We start from the raw sequence: 16,993 nt of genomic DNA on the forward strand, positions 1-16,993 counted from the left end.
CTGTTCTTTTTTGTCCCTCCCATCTAGGATCAGTTGTGAATTCACCTGGTTTTTTTGTCCCTCCCATCTAGGATCCATCTGTTCCCCATTAAAAGGAATTTGTGCACGTGGAGAGCATTTTTCTCTCACCCCTGAGAGAGCTCTCTAATCTTTATCGGACTGGAAATGCTATTCTGCGCTGAAATCAGGCAAGCACCGTTGTGCCTGTTCTGATTGTTTTGCCGTTGACATTTTTGAGATTATGCAAAGAAGGATCTGTGCAGTGTGGTGAAAAGAACAAACCCAAACCTTTAAGGTTGCTCTGAGGCTAGCAATGAAAATTCATGTAGCTCAGAAAATGTGCCCTGGAACTGATTGGAGACAGGGCTGTGTACGAAGCAGTTATTCCCAAGAAGGACAATTTCCAGTTGAAACGAGCTCAGGCTGTATTTACAGCAGGGGGATACTGGAGTCAAGGGCATTGTTTAACTTCTGATACACTTTGATGACATTTGCTACGTTTCCAGCAGGGAAGATAAGCAGACGCCAGGAACATGGTGTAGGAATGGCAGTTTCCTGCCCTCAGTGGAACTGCACCTGCTGAGTTCAGACACAGGCTTGAGGGGAAGAATGTCCCACTTTTGGAGCCTGGCCTTTGCATTTGTGTTGGAAAGGAAAGAAGGCAGACAGAAGAGTAATTAATCAAGGAAACAAGATCGTGAAGAGATTTATGTCCCTCAGCTTATACATATAATGGCTCTGTCAGCTGCATGATGGGCTCTTGGAGGGGCTGCTCTCTAATGGGGTGGGATTTAGAGCTCTGCAATGCTGAGACAGCTGAGGGTGGGAAGGTTGCTACAGGGTGATACTACCCGTCTTTTCAGAAGAACAATGGGGAGAAAAGATGGTCAACACGGTTTGTTGATACAAGCAAAAAGCTGATTTGTCAAGATTTCTGAGTTTGCTTTGCTTGTGAGTAGAAGAGTCACACCTGAATGGCTGAAGAGTGTCCTCTGCACCTGTGTGCCATGTCCTGTACAGTTGGTGCAGTGCTGGCTCTCTCCAGGGTGAGGGACAGCTCTGTTAATCGCTGTGTGCTCCCTGCCATCACAAAGGCTGCATTGCAGCATCCTCCCCAAGCCAGGCTGACAGGAGAGCTGCACTTCAGCCACACACTCACAATGCAGCATGCCAAACACCACGGGCATGGTGTGCATGGGGTGCAATACCTGGCATTGCTGCACCCAAATGGCCTCCTGCTCCAAGAAAGCATCCTCAGTTTTTTCATGGATTTTACAGCATGCTAAGCTTCCATGGTCCTCACTACATGCTATGTGCCTCACTCACTGATTTTAAGCACTGGAATAGGTCTCTTTGAAAGCTCCTTTAGAATAAATTAGCAACACTTGCTGTTCTCACCTGTCCCTGAAAATTCTGGATTTTACAGAAACTGAGGAGCAGCAGACCAGTAAATTAGGAACACTCACTGTTCTCACCTGTCCCTGAAGATTCTGGATTTTACAGAAACTGAGGAGCAGCAGAGCAGTATCTCCCATAGCTTTTGGGGAGCAATCTGTGGCTGCTGAGGCAAGGCAGTGCAGCCCTGGCCTGGCGTGCACAGCAGCACCGTGCAGGGTGAGCCTTGCCCTGCTGCTGTTCCCTCCTGTCACGCTCTCCAGCTCACTCTAACACCCCTTAGTTGTCAAGCAGAACAAATGTTTTTGGTGCTGAGAGCCCTGGTCACTGTCACTGCAAAGATGGATGGCTTTCCAGGATGGATGGACATCATCTGGGAATTTGTTTTAGAGGCTGGGGTAGGGTTTTTTTCATATCAGAGGAAGAAATTTATATCTTTTGACAGTAGTCTCCTGAGGGCCTCTTTCCTTTATTGATACATCAGTGTTGTTCTTTGATGTAATAATCCTGCATTACATAGGCTGTCACTCAGAAATTATGAAGTTGGGCTTTTGGTGCAGGGGAATACCACCAAAGCAGAAAATAAAAATAATTATTTGAATTTATGAGACAGAGACAGCTATACCTTAACTTAAAGGAAGATGTTTCTGCCCAGAACAATTCATGATGAATATGAAAATTAGCCAGGAGCTTGGTCTTACAGAAATATGATCTAAACTGACAGATTTTGTGTTTACACTTCATCCAGGCCATGTCCTCAGCCAGTTTAAAATGCACAGATAGCATCCAATAGCAGTGGCACTGTGGAATTCAATGTTTTAAAAGTTGGCTGAACACGGGAAAGATCACATTTGACATACCTGCCCTTGAGTGAAAGGATTATTGTGCTTGTTTCATAAATCCAAACAACTGATAAAGAATTGCTGGTTTGTTCACCAGGGCAGTGTATTAGAACGCACAGAGTCTTGCTCTGGAAGGGAAGTTTTAGCCTGGGTGTATTTTGCAAGCAAGTTCCACACTGGTGTCAGATTTGCAAGGATGACTTTAACTGCTGCAGCCACGTCTGGAGGAGAATGTCCCTTTGCTGACCAGAGCCTCGGATACAGCTGCCTTTGGCTGGACTTCATTTTTACCATCTCCAGCTGGGGATGGGCTCAACTTCTAAATCAGTTTCCAAAGCTTCCAAGATACTCTGTGCTGCATGCAGTGCTGTGGAAGTGGCAATGTGTCGTTTGGAATTCACAGCTCGAAATGCACACTTAGCATCTCAGGCTCACGATTTGCTGAAATGCTGATCTGACCAATTCTGCTGTTCTGAATTCCGTCTCAAAGCCCACAGCAAACATCCTAAGTGATGAATTTAACTATGAAAGGCACCCTGGCCAACGTGACCTTGACAGAATGTTTTTTTCCTTTTAAAAGGGTGATTAATAACGGCTTTGAATCGAATACTTAAAATATTTCAAGAGGAATAATGTTTTCCTTGGAAGAGTTTTCTTGCTGTAGGGAGAGATTGCATCTGACACATCCAGCCACGATTCAGACCTGGAGCTGAATGTTGTGGAAGAACTCAGAAATGAGGCACCTTCTCACGCCAGTTTCCTAGGAAACTTAATTTTATTGAAAGCAAAACCTCCTTTTGTTCCTATGATATTTGAAAGTTTATTGAGATGCATCAATCAGTAGGTTCAGCGTCTTGAGGATAATTCCTTAAATCTGATTTGCAGTAATCTATCATATCCACATCCCCAGACTCCCAGGGAACAAACACTTCACAGTGGGCAGCTCAGTAAGAACAGTATCAGATGCATACAGCTGTAAGGCCTGTCCTTGAGTTCTTCAATGTATTTGATAAGAAAATCACTGTCCGTGTACAGTTTGAAATGATTTTGGTGCAGAGTCTTTCACTTTCACATGCATCACAGGCAGGGAAGTCTGGAGTCCCTGGGGAGGAGAGGTGTTGGGGGCTGAGTGGTGAGGGGTGCAGCTGCATCTGGTGTGAAAAGTCCCCACTTTACCCCAGCCAAGCCCTGAGGGCAGGGGACTCACCCAGGGCACCTCTGGGCTCCAACCTTCTTTCCTTGGTTTGTACTCCTGCTCTTCAGCACAGGTATTGGTTATTAAAACAGCCAGTCCCGTGCTCCGGCAGCAAAGTTTGTGCTAACAAAAGTTTAAATATTCCATGGCTGAGTGGGTTTAAATTCCCACCCTGTCTCTGTCTGTGAGGTCCCTGAGCTGATGTGGTGCCCTGCCGTTCTGCACCCATCTTCCAGTGGCAACGCTCTTGTGTCTTTTTCTACTCAAATATAAAAACTGGATTACATTTGGCCATGTTCAGCATCTGTCCTGCAGCTTGCTCAGAGCTGATCTCCCAAATCTGTTCTAAATAACGCCAAAGAATTCCCCTGACTAATTCAGAGCCTGGCTTTGACTCCTTCGTGTAGCATCGTGTGATTCAAATGTCTGCTGCAAAAAGTCTGATCCCTGAGCTATTGTGGCAGTTGTAGTTAGATAATATTAATCCTTGGTTTTCTGTTTTTCCCTCAGAAATATTTGGTAGCCTGACCTCAGGGATTTTCTTAGAACTCAGATTAAAATATAAACTGGGACAGAGGGATTTCCCATAGGTAAAGCAGTTTTAACAGTATTTTTTAATGAAAATTTTGTATCCCCAGCATGAAATCAGATGTGTTGCGTGTTACATGAAGACTGGTCATGCGAAATAATGTCAGCAAAACAATCCTGCTGCCCCTTGAGACTTATACTTGATAATGCACAAGAGCAATTGAAAGTCTTCTCATGGCATTCATTTTTAATTACTTCTGTGGTCCAAGGTCATAGATATAAGCCACTTGTCAGCCTGGATAGCTTCACCAAGATAAAGACTAGATTTATGGCATTTATGCAGAATTCTGGGAAAAACCAAAGGTCACATTTTTCAAATGGAAGTGTTCAAAGTTAGCCTCTTAAAGCCGTGCTCAGACTCTTGGATAAACAGCCTGCCTTTCACAAGGGCAGCAAAGGCTCTTGGTGCTGACTGTGCTGCAGGCAGCCCGTGCCCAGTGTCACTCACCGGCCCAGTTTGGGGCTTGCAGGCCTCCTCCAGGCTCTGCTGTTGGTTTTGCCTTAACCAAAGTGGCCCCGTTGTCAAGGCTTCAAACGATTATGAAAACAATTCTTCATTTTTAATCCTTCATGTTGTAATGTGGGTGATGCCATCATAAGAAAGACCTTGTCTCTTTTGTTTCCATGCAAAGTTGGCATGACCAAGTGGAACATTTTAGAGGCTATCGTGATGTGAATTGTTTTACATCCTAGCGGCAATTCTTCATAAAAATTATCTCAACCGTTCTTTCCAGGGTGTTTTTTCAGGCCAGTAGCTAAACTTTCATGTGTAGTAGAATTTTCTTAAGAAAGAAGTGACTTAAGACTGAAGAAGTTTTTTTTGCTTTTTGGCAACAAATTCTTTAGCAAAGGCTTAGCTTCCAAACTCTTGTGCTTTTGAGGATGTGGCTGAATATAGAGACAGAATAGAAATGCAGAATCTTTGGAAATATAAGTCAACCAGAATTTTCTACAGCAGGTTTGTGTCCTTTCCTTTGTTTAATAAAGTAACAGGTACAAGAAAGGAGGCTCTGTGAGAGCCCATGGTAGCGTGGGTTCCTACCACTCTCCTGCGAGTGCTCTGAGGAACTTGTTTTAGAGGTGAAGCAAATCATCACTAGATCAATAGAATTGAAAGAGACAAGTGTGAGATTTGGGACATAACAGCACTTGCATGAAGAAATCACCAATTAAGTCTTTGGAAAGTAGCTGCAGAGGCAGGAACAGCAACAATTCCTGAGAGAATGGGGGAACATTTTCTGTTGAAGGTCTTTATTTGAGGGCTGGTGATGACTAGAAATATTGTTTCTGTCTGAATTGTTTAATGGTCTTTCATTTGCATTCTAGAAGACAAAAAAAAAAAGGATTAAAACACAGATTTTGAGAATGCTTGAGTATGCACCAGGGCTTTGGTTCAGGTGAACACAGATTAAGTGAAGGCAGAGCAATAAGAGCTAGAATCAGTAAGATAAGTGTGGCTCCTTTGTTTGTGCATTCCCACAGGTAAGTTTCATGTATTTGTGCAAACAAAAGCTGAGAGAAGCCCAAAGGTGATTCTTGGAATGATGCCACATGTAGCCATGCACTGAAGCAGTGACAAAGTGTTGAGATCTTATGGGGGAGTCTGTGGGAACAATCTTTTAAATAAACACTACGTCTCTTTTTGCCAGATTGCTGATCTTCCAACTTGTGGGATGTGCCTATAAGGTTTTGAAAATCTGGATCTGATGCTCTTCTAAAAATAAACATATAAAACCAGATGAAAACAAATAAATTCCTGGAATCTTATTGACAAAATCTCTTCCAGTCCAGTTTTGTCAGGCTTGTCAGCTGTACTAACACTCTTTGATGCAGCTTTTACCTCCTATGTTTGCTGAAGTAGGTGTTGCCCACTGTAAATAACTATTGTTCTGGTTTCCTGGCCCGTTTGCTCGAATTTCCTCAGTTTTTGTTACACGTCTGGATAAGAATGGGTGGATATGGACACAGGAACGTGGCATTTTCAGCTTTGCAGGTGAGCTGATGGCTCACTGAGGACTCTGCTGATCTGAAGTGACTCTGGTCACGCTCCACCAGGCAGTGTCAGATGTGTTGTTCCCCAGCCTGGCAGGATTTTGGGATGCAGTGCTCTGATGAAAGGACAGCTTTGGTGCTGCTGGTGGTTTTCCCATCAAGGCAGAGCAGTTTGGTCTGGGGTTGATTTTTACTCAAGACGTAGCAGGCACAGGGCTAAGCAGCAGAGTAAAATGGACAGGTGAGAATTCCGCACGAGTTTGGAATGTCAGTGCCCGTTACCTGTTAGAAAGGAGAAAAGCAATCATTTTAGTCTTTCATAGAGGAAGCGTTCAAAAAATGACTGCAGATTGTTCCACCTCCACACACACACACACATCCAAACTCCTTTAAATTGCAACCACTTCAATGAATAAAACTCCTTTTTGGGGCAGTAAATGACATGCCAGGTATTCCAACCTGCACGCCCTACCAAGGACATGGTAAAGAATGTGCCTGGGTACTCTAAAGGTTTTGTCTGCTGGCTTTGATTGCCGCCATTGAGTCCATGCTTAGATTGTAACAAGGCTTAAAGCACTGAACTCAAATTGGCCCCCGTTGTGCTCACGGTTGTCCAGACATAAAGTAAATAGCATTTCCAGAGACGTTCATCTGCAAAACGAGAGCAAACAGTCACTATGGATGAGTAATCAGACCTGAGCAAAGAAACAACAAATACACGGAGGAGGAGGAGGACATGCCTGCTTTTTTCCAAGTCAGTAGCTGTGATGGGAACAGGGCCAGTGAATTAATAGTTTATGTGCAGTACAACAGAGGGACTTTTCAACAAAGGATCGGGCTATGGATGAAGAGAGTATATTTATGTGCTTTCCTCTCTGCTTTTCCCACTATGTCCACTCTTCTTCAAAACCAGTGAAGTCCCTCCCCCTCTCCCAGTTGTGCCATCACCCACCAAGCCAGGAGGGGGCTGGGGGCAGCTCTGTGCCCTGTGTGTGCCGGGGCAAAGTGGGCCAAGCTGCAAGTGCAGAGCAAGTGCTGACGTGGGAGTCAGAGCTGCAGAGCCATTCATAATCCACCTCTCTCTTCCCCATAATTATCTCTGCTACCCGAGAGAGTTGAGAACTCCCTTAAGCCTCCCTGCAAGTCATTTCGATTCTAATTGGGATTTAAAAACTCTTGAAACCTGAGTGGGTGGCTCAGTGCATTATTGCTGATGAATGGTACCCTGGGTGATGTGCCCGGCAGACCTGCAGAGGATCTGTGCTTGGTTTTCCAGTGAAGAGCTGTCCTTTTTGTTTTCAAGCACAGATTTGCTCTTTACCTCAGCTAATTAGGACCTGGCTCCATTCACAAAAGAAATTCTGCTTGTGGCACTATACCAAAATGTTAATTCAATTTTGTTATGTTGAATCCTTTCCCTTCTTAGTATTTCTTTAAAATGGAGGGGATGAAGCTTGCTTTCTCCACTTAAATATTTTCTGTCTTTCCTTCCCAGTCTGTGATTTCTCCTTCAAAGATTGGCTTAACATGGTTTCATTCCCTACTCAGAAAAGTCATCGTAATGACCTCAGCTCTCTAGGCCTGGTGTCTTGGTTAACAAAACCCACGACACTTGGTTTTGAAGGACCATGTTCCTGGTGATTTTCTTTTGGCTTTTGGGTGTTTTCTTTTGGCTTTTTCTCCTCATGAAGCTCATCCTAACCGGTCATTGTTCCCTTGTTGCTAATTCCCTGCCTGACTTCCCTGTTCCCGTTAAACTGGCCCACAGGCATAAGCAGGATGATGGGAGAGGGTCCGCGAGCACGGTAAGAGCTGGAGAATTGCACTGCTGGGCCAGGAGAGGGATGACATCACTGATGGATTTCACTGTGGCAGCTGCAGAGGGACCTCCCTGTACCCGGCATCTGATAAATGAAGCACGTAATTGAGAACAGGACTGATGGAGGCTGCAGCGCTATTTCCAAGGAAGCAAGGCTTTAGCAATCCCAAATGGGTGAAGAGGAGGGTAGAGGGGCTCTTCTCACCTGGGCCATGCAGTCTGGGTGGCGTTCCCAGCCCCATGAACACCATTCACTTGTTTATCATCTTCAATCTCTTGAAGTGCTTCCTCCAGCAGCTGCACCGTGCTTTCCTGTGGGCTGCACACAACCACAGCAATCTCTGCTCACTGAGGCAGAGGGGATGATGTTGTTAGCTCTGAATTAATTTGCTCTGTGAGTGTAAATCAGCCTCCTACTGTTGTTTTGGTGAGCTATTTGAAATGTAAATGCTACAGAGACAAATGAAATGTGTGGATGTGGGAAAAAAAGCGCACTTGAAAGAGAGAACTCAAATACAGAAAAAAAAAAAAAAAAGAAAGAAGTTCCCTTTGTCAATATAATGTGCTTTTAATAAACTATGGATGCTCTTGGCTTTCCAAGCTGTCTGTAATCATCATGGATTCCTGTCCCAGCCTTACCCCTAAAAGCTGTAGACTGTAAGTCAAGTGAAAACAGATAACCAACATTTTGGGAAAATGCCTCTGGCCCATTTTCCTTCAGTCCTGGGTCATTGTTCAGGCTTGTGACCCAGACACACGTCTGGAGCTCCTCGCCACTGGGGAGCTGCTGGGGCTTATTCCAGCTGAGACATAAACCTCTGTGAGTTTGAGAGAGCTCTGCTAAGAGGCTGTGCTAAATTTAGGGCTGTAGTGTCCAGATCCTCTGAGGAAACTATTCAAGAAATTTATTCTTTGAGAATAATTTTCCAGTGAGAGGGTGGGATTATATTCCTATAATTTTTTTTTTGAATGGTGGTAGGTGTATGGGGGGTTTGGGGCTTGGGATTTTGAGTTTTTTATGTGTTCGTTTGTTTAACAGCAACTTGTATTCACTAATTCCTGCACCTGGAATGTATGAGGCAGGTCCGTCCTTTGAGAAAGGAGCAGAGCACAGATGTGTAGAACTGCATGACTTGTACTAGGTGACATTAGTCCTAACTGAACTCTGGACTACAGCTAACGTTTGTTTTCTGAGAGCTCCAGTAGATGATCTAGTTCCAGCTTCATCTTCTCACCAGTTTTGTGAACAGCACAAAACCTTTTCTCTGTGTTTTCTCCTCCCTGCTATCTCTGTTGGTGGTGAAGATCAAGGCTGTCCCAGTGCAGCCCCACTGGTTTATTCTCCAGTGTCACCTAGGCCTGATAGTGAAAATCCCACCATGCAGGCAGCTGCCTTCCAGTTATCCCCATTTCCCTCGAGGCAGGATGCAGTTGCACTGGCAGGGTGGCAATGAGGTGTTCAGCCGTGGTTTGTCTCTCCCTCTGGGCACAGAGTGCTCTTCTCTATGAAGCCACAGAGCTGGTAAGAGCTCCAGAGGCTTTCTGGTGATATGGAGAGCTCTGGAACTGTGTGCAGGTACCTCTTGGAGTAGCTTGGCATCACCTTTCAGCAAGGTGGGGGCACAAGCAGAGCCCAGCCAGGACCCTTCCCACTGCTGCCTGCTGATTCCTGCATTCCAAACTCTGCAGGGAGGTGTAAGCAGGGCGAGCCCTTCCCCTGAACCATCCTGATCAACCTTCACTTGATTTGCACAGAGCCCTTCCCTTTTGTCCCTGAATTCAGCCCACGTGCTGCCTGCTCAGGCACTTGGACAGACCACCTGTGCCCCTCACTGGTTCCAGTGATGTGTTTTGTATGAGTTTGGAAGCTTCACATCCTCAAGATAATTCTTCATGGAGTCAGGTTTTTGACACTTTATCTATATGGATGCATTAGAAAGGAGTTTGTGTGGCATTCTGTTGTGAGCTGCTCTTGCTAGAATTGTCTATGTGCCTTTGTACTGTGATGACATAAATCCCAAGCTTGGGCTAGGGGCAACAGCAGCGTGGAACAGAGTTTAATTCCTGCACATATTGGCTGTAGCACTAAATGTTGGTACTCCCCCTCCCTCTGTTCCTGTGTATGGGATTTGGTGCCATATTTAGTGAAATTTATCAGGACAGAGGTATAAAATACGAAAAAATCTGCTGGAGTTAATTGATGCTTGGCTTTGCTTTTTGACTGAACATTGTTTCTTGGTGTGGCCTGACTGCCAGGGAGGGACAGGTCAGGTCAGTGTTTCAGAGAGGCCAGGCATGACTGTGCCACTGAATTTCAGTGCTAGACAGAGATGAGCACTTGGAGGTGGCAGGAATGAAGCATCTAAATTAGGCACCGCGCAGTTTAACAGTGGCTGTCCAGCCTGTGCTGTGCTGTTGGGGAGGCTGATAGACTGTTTCAGCAATCTCTGCTAACTTGTCTTTTAAGATTTTTGTATAGTGCTTGCTGCTTTTCTACTTGACCTAGTTTATGCTTTGCACGTTAAGTCAGCTCCTACGCTAAAAGCCTTCATTCTCCTACTTCCCTGATGGTTTTCTAGTGCATTGGGTCACCATTCCGGACTACTATTTTATTTATTTGTGGTCATGGCTTTCATCTAACCTGCTTCGGAGCAAATTCTTATTTTTCATTAATTGAATTCCTCCCTGCGGCGTTAGTTTAGGAAAATGTGCAATGATTACCGCAGGCCATTCTTCCTCAAGGATTGAGAACTTTCTTCATGCTTATCAAGTGTAGTTTTGGTGCAATATGTCCATAAGGGTTCTTTTTTGTTTTTTGCCAGGAGAACTGATCCCAAATGCAGTAGCAGGTCTTGAGACAGCAGAGAATTGATGAGCTTGGTAAGATCAGAGAGGAAAACCAGATCTCTGGTAAAAGCAAGCACAGCTCTGCACTTAGCAGAGCAGAGGTATAGAGCATTTTAAGTAACACAGATAAATACCTCCCTGGAGCTTTTGCTTTTTCATCTAAGCACAGATCAGAGAAAAAAAAAATAGGAAAATGCGGGGGCAAAAAACAAAAGCTTTAAAGATGCCAATGAACATTTTTCAAGCTGAAGGTTACTTAGCAGTGAAAATAGCAGAAGATGTGTAAGGGAAAAGCAATGAAGCCATTTGTAAAATAAGGGGAAAGAAGGAGATCAGAGGGCTGCAGAAGAGTTTTGGATTAAGTGACTGCTGACTTGATTCTTATAAAATATTTATTTTTATTTGTTCTTGAAAAACATTTCTAATTTGTTTCTGTGCTACAGTAACACACTGAAAATTGTTCATTACTATCAGACAGAGGTTTTTCAGACAGTGTACGAGCAAAATCAGATACCTTTAACGCCCTAAATTTAGTTTCTAAAGTTCCAGCCATGGTAACTCTGCATGAAATTATCATATCAGTGGTATTCCAGCTGGTTTTGAGTTTTATATTAGTGGACTAGATCTTGACCCCAGAATTGCTTTATATGCAATTTATACTACTGGCACATACTCAGTGCAGAATTTCTGTATAATGAACGATGTGAGGTGTCAGAGCAAAGCGAGGGGAATGCTTGATTTTTGTGTGAAATGTCGCTTAAAGTTGAATGGTTGGGTAGTTCCATACTTGTAGAGAAAATTCTGCTTTAATCATAAGCTCATATGCACCTCTGTGTCCTGAATTGCCATCAATATCAAGTGGAGTTCCAGCTTCAGACAATCTTCGCTGTGCTGTGCCTATTTATTGAGCTCAAAGCATAAACAAGCAAGTATTTGGTTTAAAAATAGCTCGTGCTCGTCATTTTGATGTCAGGTCACTGCATGGAACTGATAGCTGCTACACTGAATTTACACCTCACTGTTGATGGGAGTGATCAGAGGGTGCAGCCTTAACAAACCATCCCGTGTACTGGGAGTGTTGATGAGGATGTGCTCTGCAGGTCTGGCTGGAACCTCTGTCAGCACTTTGTTCAGTGCTAACGTGATGCAGCTTTGGTTTCAGGTAATAATAAGCTAATCAATCATGGGGTGCTTTTTTTTGACCCAATGGCACAATTAGGTGCAGAAGATGCACTTGCACTATGAAGGGAAATGAGGGCTCAAGATCAGCTTTGTGAGTTGCTCCCTATTAAAGCTCTACAAGGTCAAGCTCAAAAGATTTTTTTTCACCTGCTCTGCAAAAATTTGCAGGGTAACATCATGTAATTTGCACAGCCAAGACTGTTTCCAGGGGTGCTGATAGTAATGTCTGTGTTTTCATTCAGTTCTACTCCTGTAGCCATGTCAAGTCCATTGAACTAAAATTAGGATTCACATCAGCTGTTCTCTGCATCATGTCTGTGTAGGTACTTGCTTCATGCACAGAAATCTTCATGAAGCCCACTGCTTTGTCATGGAAACTGTTGCCCTAGCAGTTGCTAATCCAGATGAATGTGTCACCGAGTGTTTTGTTTAATCACTGCCATTTTCCCCGATTTGAGAACAGAAGGCTCATGTTCAGTAACCAGTACAGGGATGGGATGAATGAAACTACATGCCACTGAAGGGTATTTGCTAATACCTTGAGAAAGGTATTTCCTAATACCTTTAGGAAAAAGATCCTGCCCGTGAAACAGATGAAGTGACACTTTCTTCTGTGCAAGGAGTAGAAATGCCACATTTTTATTTCTCTCAGGCTTGAGACCTCAGTGTTTGTTGTAGCTGCAGACTGTGAACCCTCCATTATCTGTAGCTTGTTTAGGGCTGTGCTGAGCAGCATGGCCTTCCTGTGGTAATAATGGATAATTCTGGAGCAAACACCCTCTTAGACATCAAAAAGGATTCTTAAATAATTCTGTGGACAGAGAGGAAGGTGAATGTTTTTCCCAAAGGCTTCCCTTTGGCCTGACAGGATTTGGTAAATCATATTCCTCAAGGTGTGAAGTGGCAGACATGAGCTGCTTTTTACCTACTCCAGTTTCCTGTCAACACAGCAAGGTCCTAATAAAATCACATTTGTGCCATCATAGCCCTGTGCCTTTTTTCAGACCGTGTTTTCCTATTCTTGCTTCATCTTTTCTTTGCAACACGCGGCAGTTGTCAAACTTTTTAAAAATCGTGTTTTCCAGTCTAGAAAAAGACACAATCATTTATGGGGGTAAAACATAAGTGAGAAAAATTCTTTGAAAACGAGGCATGCATGAGAGTGGACTTGTGTGAGGTTTCTATCTCCTTTTCTTCGTGTTAGAACTGGGATTAGTGCACAGGAGTCGTAGTTTTGTGTTTGGACTCAGTGTTTATTAGTTCTTATCTATAGCACAGTCTCACGAGTCGTGAGCTCTAACTAACAAGGTAGAAAATCTAACTGAGAGTTAGTCTCTAACTCTTTCCAAGGTCTTTTAAGCGCTAATTATCCAATAACGAGATGACGCCTATATTATTTATACTTCTAACCCAATAACTGATCACCCAAGGTTCTCAGTGTGGACCTTTTTCACCCAATTAGAAAAAAAACACCCAAAACCATGAAGAGTAAGGTGGAGAAGAAGGACTTAGACAACGCCTTAAATCCTCCATATTGCCCCATATATATTACTATCTACTAAAACCTTAAATTCTAAGTTTTTCACCTTTAGTATCGCACAATACTATCCAAACTACACACCCACAACCCCGGTGCTATCACTCAACTTTGGATGCCTGTTCCACGGCCTCAGGTCAAATGTAGTGCTTGCCTGAGGGTCAGCGCCTTTTAGAACAGGAAGCCTGAAATTCTCAGCTTCCAGAATTCCAACAGTAATGTGTCCCAGGAGAGTGACACAAAATTTCCTCTTGTAGTTCCCTTGTCTTTTTTCCCCTTATGCTGCATTACGGTGCCCCGTCAGCGAGCTGCTCTCCTGGCTCAGTGCTGCTGAGGCTCCTGTGCCGATTTGTGCCTGTTGCTGTTGCAGTGATCACGGACGGAGCGCTGGACAAGACAGCCCTGACGGACGATGTGGGCAGCGAGGAGGATCTGTACGAGGATTTCCGCAGCTCCAACCACCGCTACGGCCACCCCGGCGGCGGCGGCGAGCAGCTGGCCATCAACGAGGTACGTGCTGCTCCTCGCCGGGGGCTGGGGCTGCCGGGGGGACTGCCAGGGCACGGCCCTGCAGGAATCCACCACAGGCTGTGAGAGTGCCTCATGACTTAGGGGGAGAGAAAAAAGCCTCCCCCAGAGTGCTCTGGGAAGGCTGACCTCGAACAGAGACTGGACAGAGCTGGAGAATAAAGAAGATATTTATTGAAAGGCCTCCAGGATTCACCTTGGGCAGGACAAGAGCCTGACCAGGGCTACACCCAAGGTGGATCCAAAATGGGCACAAAATGGACCACAGGTCATGAGGTCTCACAGTTTTACAAGTTTTGGTCCATTTGCATATTGGGGTTTAATTGTCCAATTACAGCTTCACGTTGTGAGGCCCCATCCTTCTTGTTCCTCCCTCCAGCCCACCCTTGTTTGTGCTTTTGGGGCTGAAAGTTGTCCTTGGTCTCCATCAGGAAAAGGATTTGTTTTGTGTCCCTGCTGTGTGCAGAGCTGAGTGACACTGACTGTGAGCTCAGAACTGCACACCTAGGCAGAACAGAGTCTGGAAAACATGAAGGCTAAACCTTAAGGCATCATCAATGTTAATCTACCTCAGTTTTGCTTTTCCCATTGGCCCGTTGGCCTGTCCCACGTCTATTGTTCATATATGTCCCAGTTCTAGAGGCTTCTCCTTTCCCTGTTTCCCCCTTGGTTGTGGTATCACTGATTGTCTGTCCCCATATTCCCTGTAGGTCATTGCCCTTTGCCCTGCCCTTGTACCCCCCCTGTGCCCTCAGACCATTGGTCCCTGACCCCATCCTTAACCCTGGGCACTCCATTGAATTGGCTCTTCTGTCCCTGGTCTCCTCCAGCGTGAGGCTGCAATAAACCCTGCTGGAATTCTGTCCTGCCTTTCCTTCACTGAGCTATCCATGGGGGGTGTGTGTGTGGATTAAGTGACTGTTTGTGTGCCCACCCCAGCAGCTTCTTGGGAAGAGATGCCTTCAGGAGCGTAGTGGCATCTCACCATCCATTGCACACTGCTGCACCCCATCTCGCACACGGCATGAAGAGCCACGCTGGTGGTTCTGGTTAACCACACCAGGCTGATAAAGGCACAGTGGAGGGGGCTTTAAATGTCATCTACTGTGGGCACTATATACAGGGGCTGGATCATCCATCAGGGCAATGCAGAGCCATAGGGCCTGGACAGGTGACTCTCCTCTTGGGTGGTTTTGACTGAGAAGTTTAAAAACATTCATGAACTTCTTAAAAACATTCACGAACCTGTTAAAAACATTCACGAACCTGTTAAAAACATTCATGAGCTTGTTTTAAACATACAAGAACTTGCTAAAAACATTCAGGAACTTGTTAGTAGCATTCTTGAACTTGTTAAAAACATTAATGAACCTGTCAAAAACATTAATGGACAAGTTCAGACTTGGAGTGTGTTGTAGTGAAGGCATAACGGAAATGTTGAAAACGTCCCTGGTCTTGCTGTTTCTTTATTCATAGATAAGAAGGATGCAAAGTTTAATACAGGGTCTTCACTGTTTCTTCCTGTTCCCTAGTACTCCAGGGATGTGAAAGACCTGTCTTTTTAGTCACTATTTTTAGCTATTTTCTTTTATGGTGCTGATCCTGATTCAGTTGACATCAGCAGTTTAAAAAGGTCCTACTTGCTTTAAGCAATGCAATGAGAACTAACAGATCTAAGATGTTTTTCCTGTGAAAGTATTATTTTGTATCTTGTGCATTAGAACTGGCATCCTGCTACACACAGAATGCTTCTTCTGTGAGGTGAACTTGAAAGAGTAGAGCATGTTCACGAGTGATCTCTTGAACTCCTACACCTTCTTTCTCTATTTCCTCTACTCTCTTAAGTGTACGTGACCTTCCCAAGATGAGAAGGCAGGGATGAAAGAAGCATTATATTTTCTTTTGCTAAGCTATAACTGAAACTACACGGCTCTCAGTGTGTGTGTTTGAGACACCCAGTGATGGTGCTTCTGGGGTCTGAAAAAGCTCCAGAAAGCTGCACAGCTTTTCTTCAAAAACAACAGCAGCAAATGCTCTTGCAGCAGTTCTCCTGCTCCCACTGCTCAGAATCCCCACCTACAGCCCTGGGTGCCTGGGCTAAGGAAGGGAGTGGGTTTATTTTGTTCCCCTATTGCTTACATCCAGGGGTTATCAAACCATGCTCAGAGCTCTTTAATTTAAACTCAGCAGTCTAGGCCTGTTGTCACTGGCAAGAAAACATGAGCAGAACACCAGAAAATCTCGTGTTGTGTTCTTCCACGTTTACCTGGTGTGTTCATGAGAGTCCCAGGCACCACAGGAGTCAGTCCCAAAGCATCCACAGAGTCTGTGGGAGAAGGATTCTGCTTCCCTCCCACTCAGGTGAATCAAACAGAATGTTCTCAGTCCCTTCCCTTCCCTTCCCTTCCCTTCCCTTCCCTTCCCTTCCCTTCCCTTCCCTTCCCTTCCCTTCCCTTCCCTTCCCTTCCCTTCCCTTCCCTTCCCTTCCCTTCCCTTCCCTTCCCTTCCCTTCCCTTCCCTTCCCTTCCCTTCCCTTCCCTTCCCTTCCCTTCCCTTCCCTTCCCTTCCCTTCCCTTCCCTTCCCTTCCCTTCCCTTCCCTTCCCTTCCCTTCCCTTCCCTTCCCTTCCCTTCCCTTCCCTTCCCTTCCCTTCCCTTCCCTTCCCCCTCATCTTTAGAAGTCTTTAAAATCAGAAAAAAAACTTGCCAGCAGGTCTCGCCATCATGCACATGGTGGTTTTTTCTTTCTTTATTCATTATTATGGAGAACAATTGCTTTTCTTTCATTTCTTAAAAGTTCATTTTATTGGAGTAAAAATCACTTGTAATCAGGAAAGCAAATGGATGTGTCCAAAGCAGGTGTAATTTGTATAATCTGTGAAGCATATGTGGGGTTTTGTTGGCCAGCAGACATGAAAGAAAAGAGATTATTTTTGGCTTGTTCCCTAGAATCTTGCCTGTTCAGGAGCCAACAAAACTGTAAGAACAAACAGTTCATTATTTACTTTGTCAACTGGTTCCTAGGGGTAATTAATCCATCACTTGGTTCCAGTGAGCCTTAGCAAAGCGC

At 44.7% G+C, this 16,993-nt stretch overlaps 1 protein-coding gene across 2 annotated transcripts in view; it reads left to right on the top strand.

The window, feature by feature from the left end:
* Positions 1 to 16,993, top strand: part of ARHGEF4 (Rho guanine nucleotide exchange factor 4) — a 119,188-nt gene that overhangs the window by 61,067 nt on the left and 41,128 nt on the right. For both annotated transcript variants that reach the window (XM_066193984.1, XM_066193985.1), the window contains one exon: positions 13,768 to 13,907. In XM_066193984.1, the coding sequence (XP_066050081.1) occupies positions 13,768 to 13,907 (140 nt within the window). The remainder of the gene's footprint in view (positions 1 to 13,767; positions 13,908 to 16,993) is intronic.

The sequence above is a fragment of the Chamaea fasciata genome, unplaced genomic scaffold (assembly GCF_029207755.1).
Source record: "Chamaea fasciata isolate MVZ Bird 193981 ecotype frontalis unplaced genomic scaffold, bChaFas1.0.hap1 SCAF_11, whole genome shotgun sequence".
Taxonomy (NCBI): domain Eukaryota; kingdom Metazoa; phylum Chordata; class Aves; order Passeriformes; family Sylviidae; genus Chamaea; species Chamaea fasciata.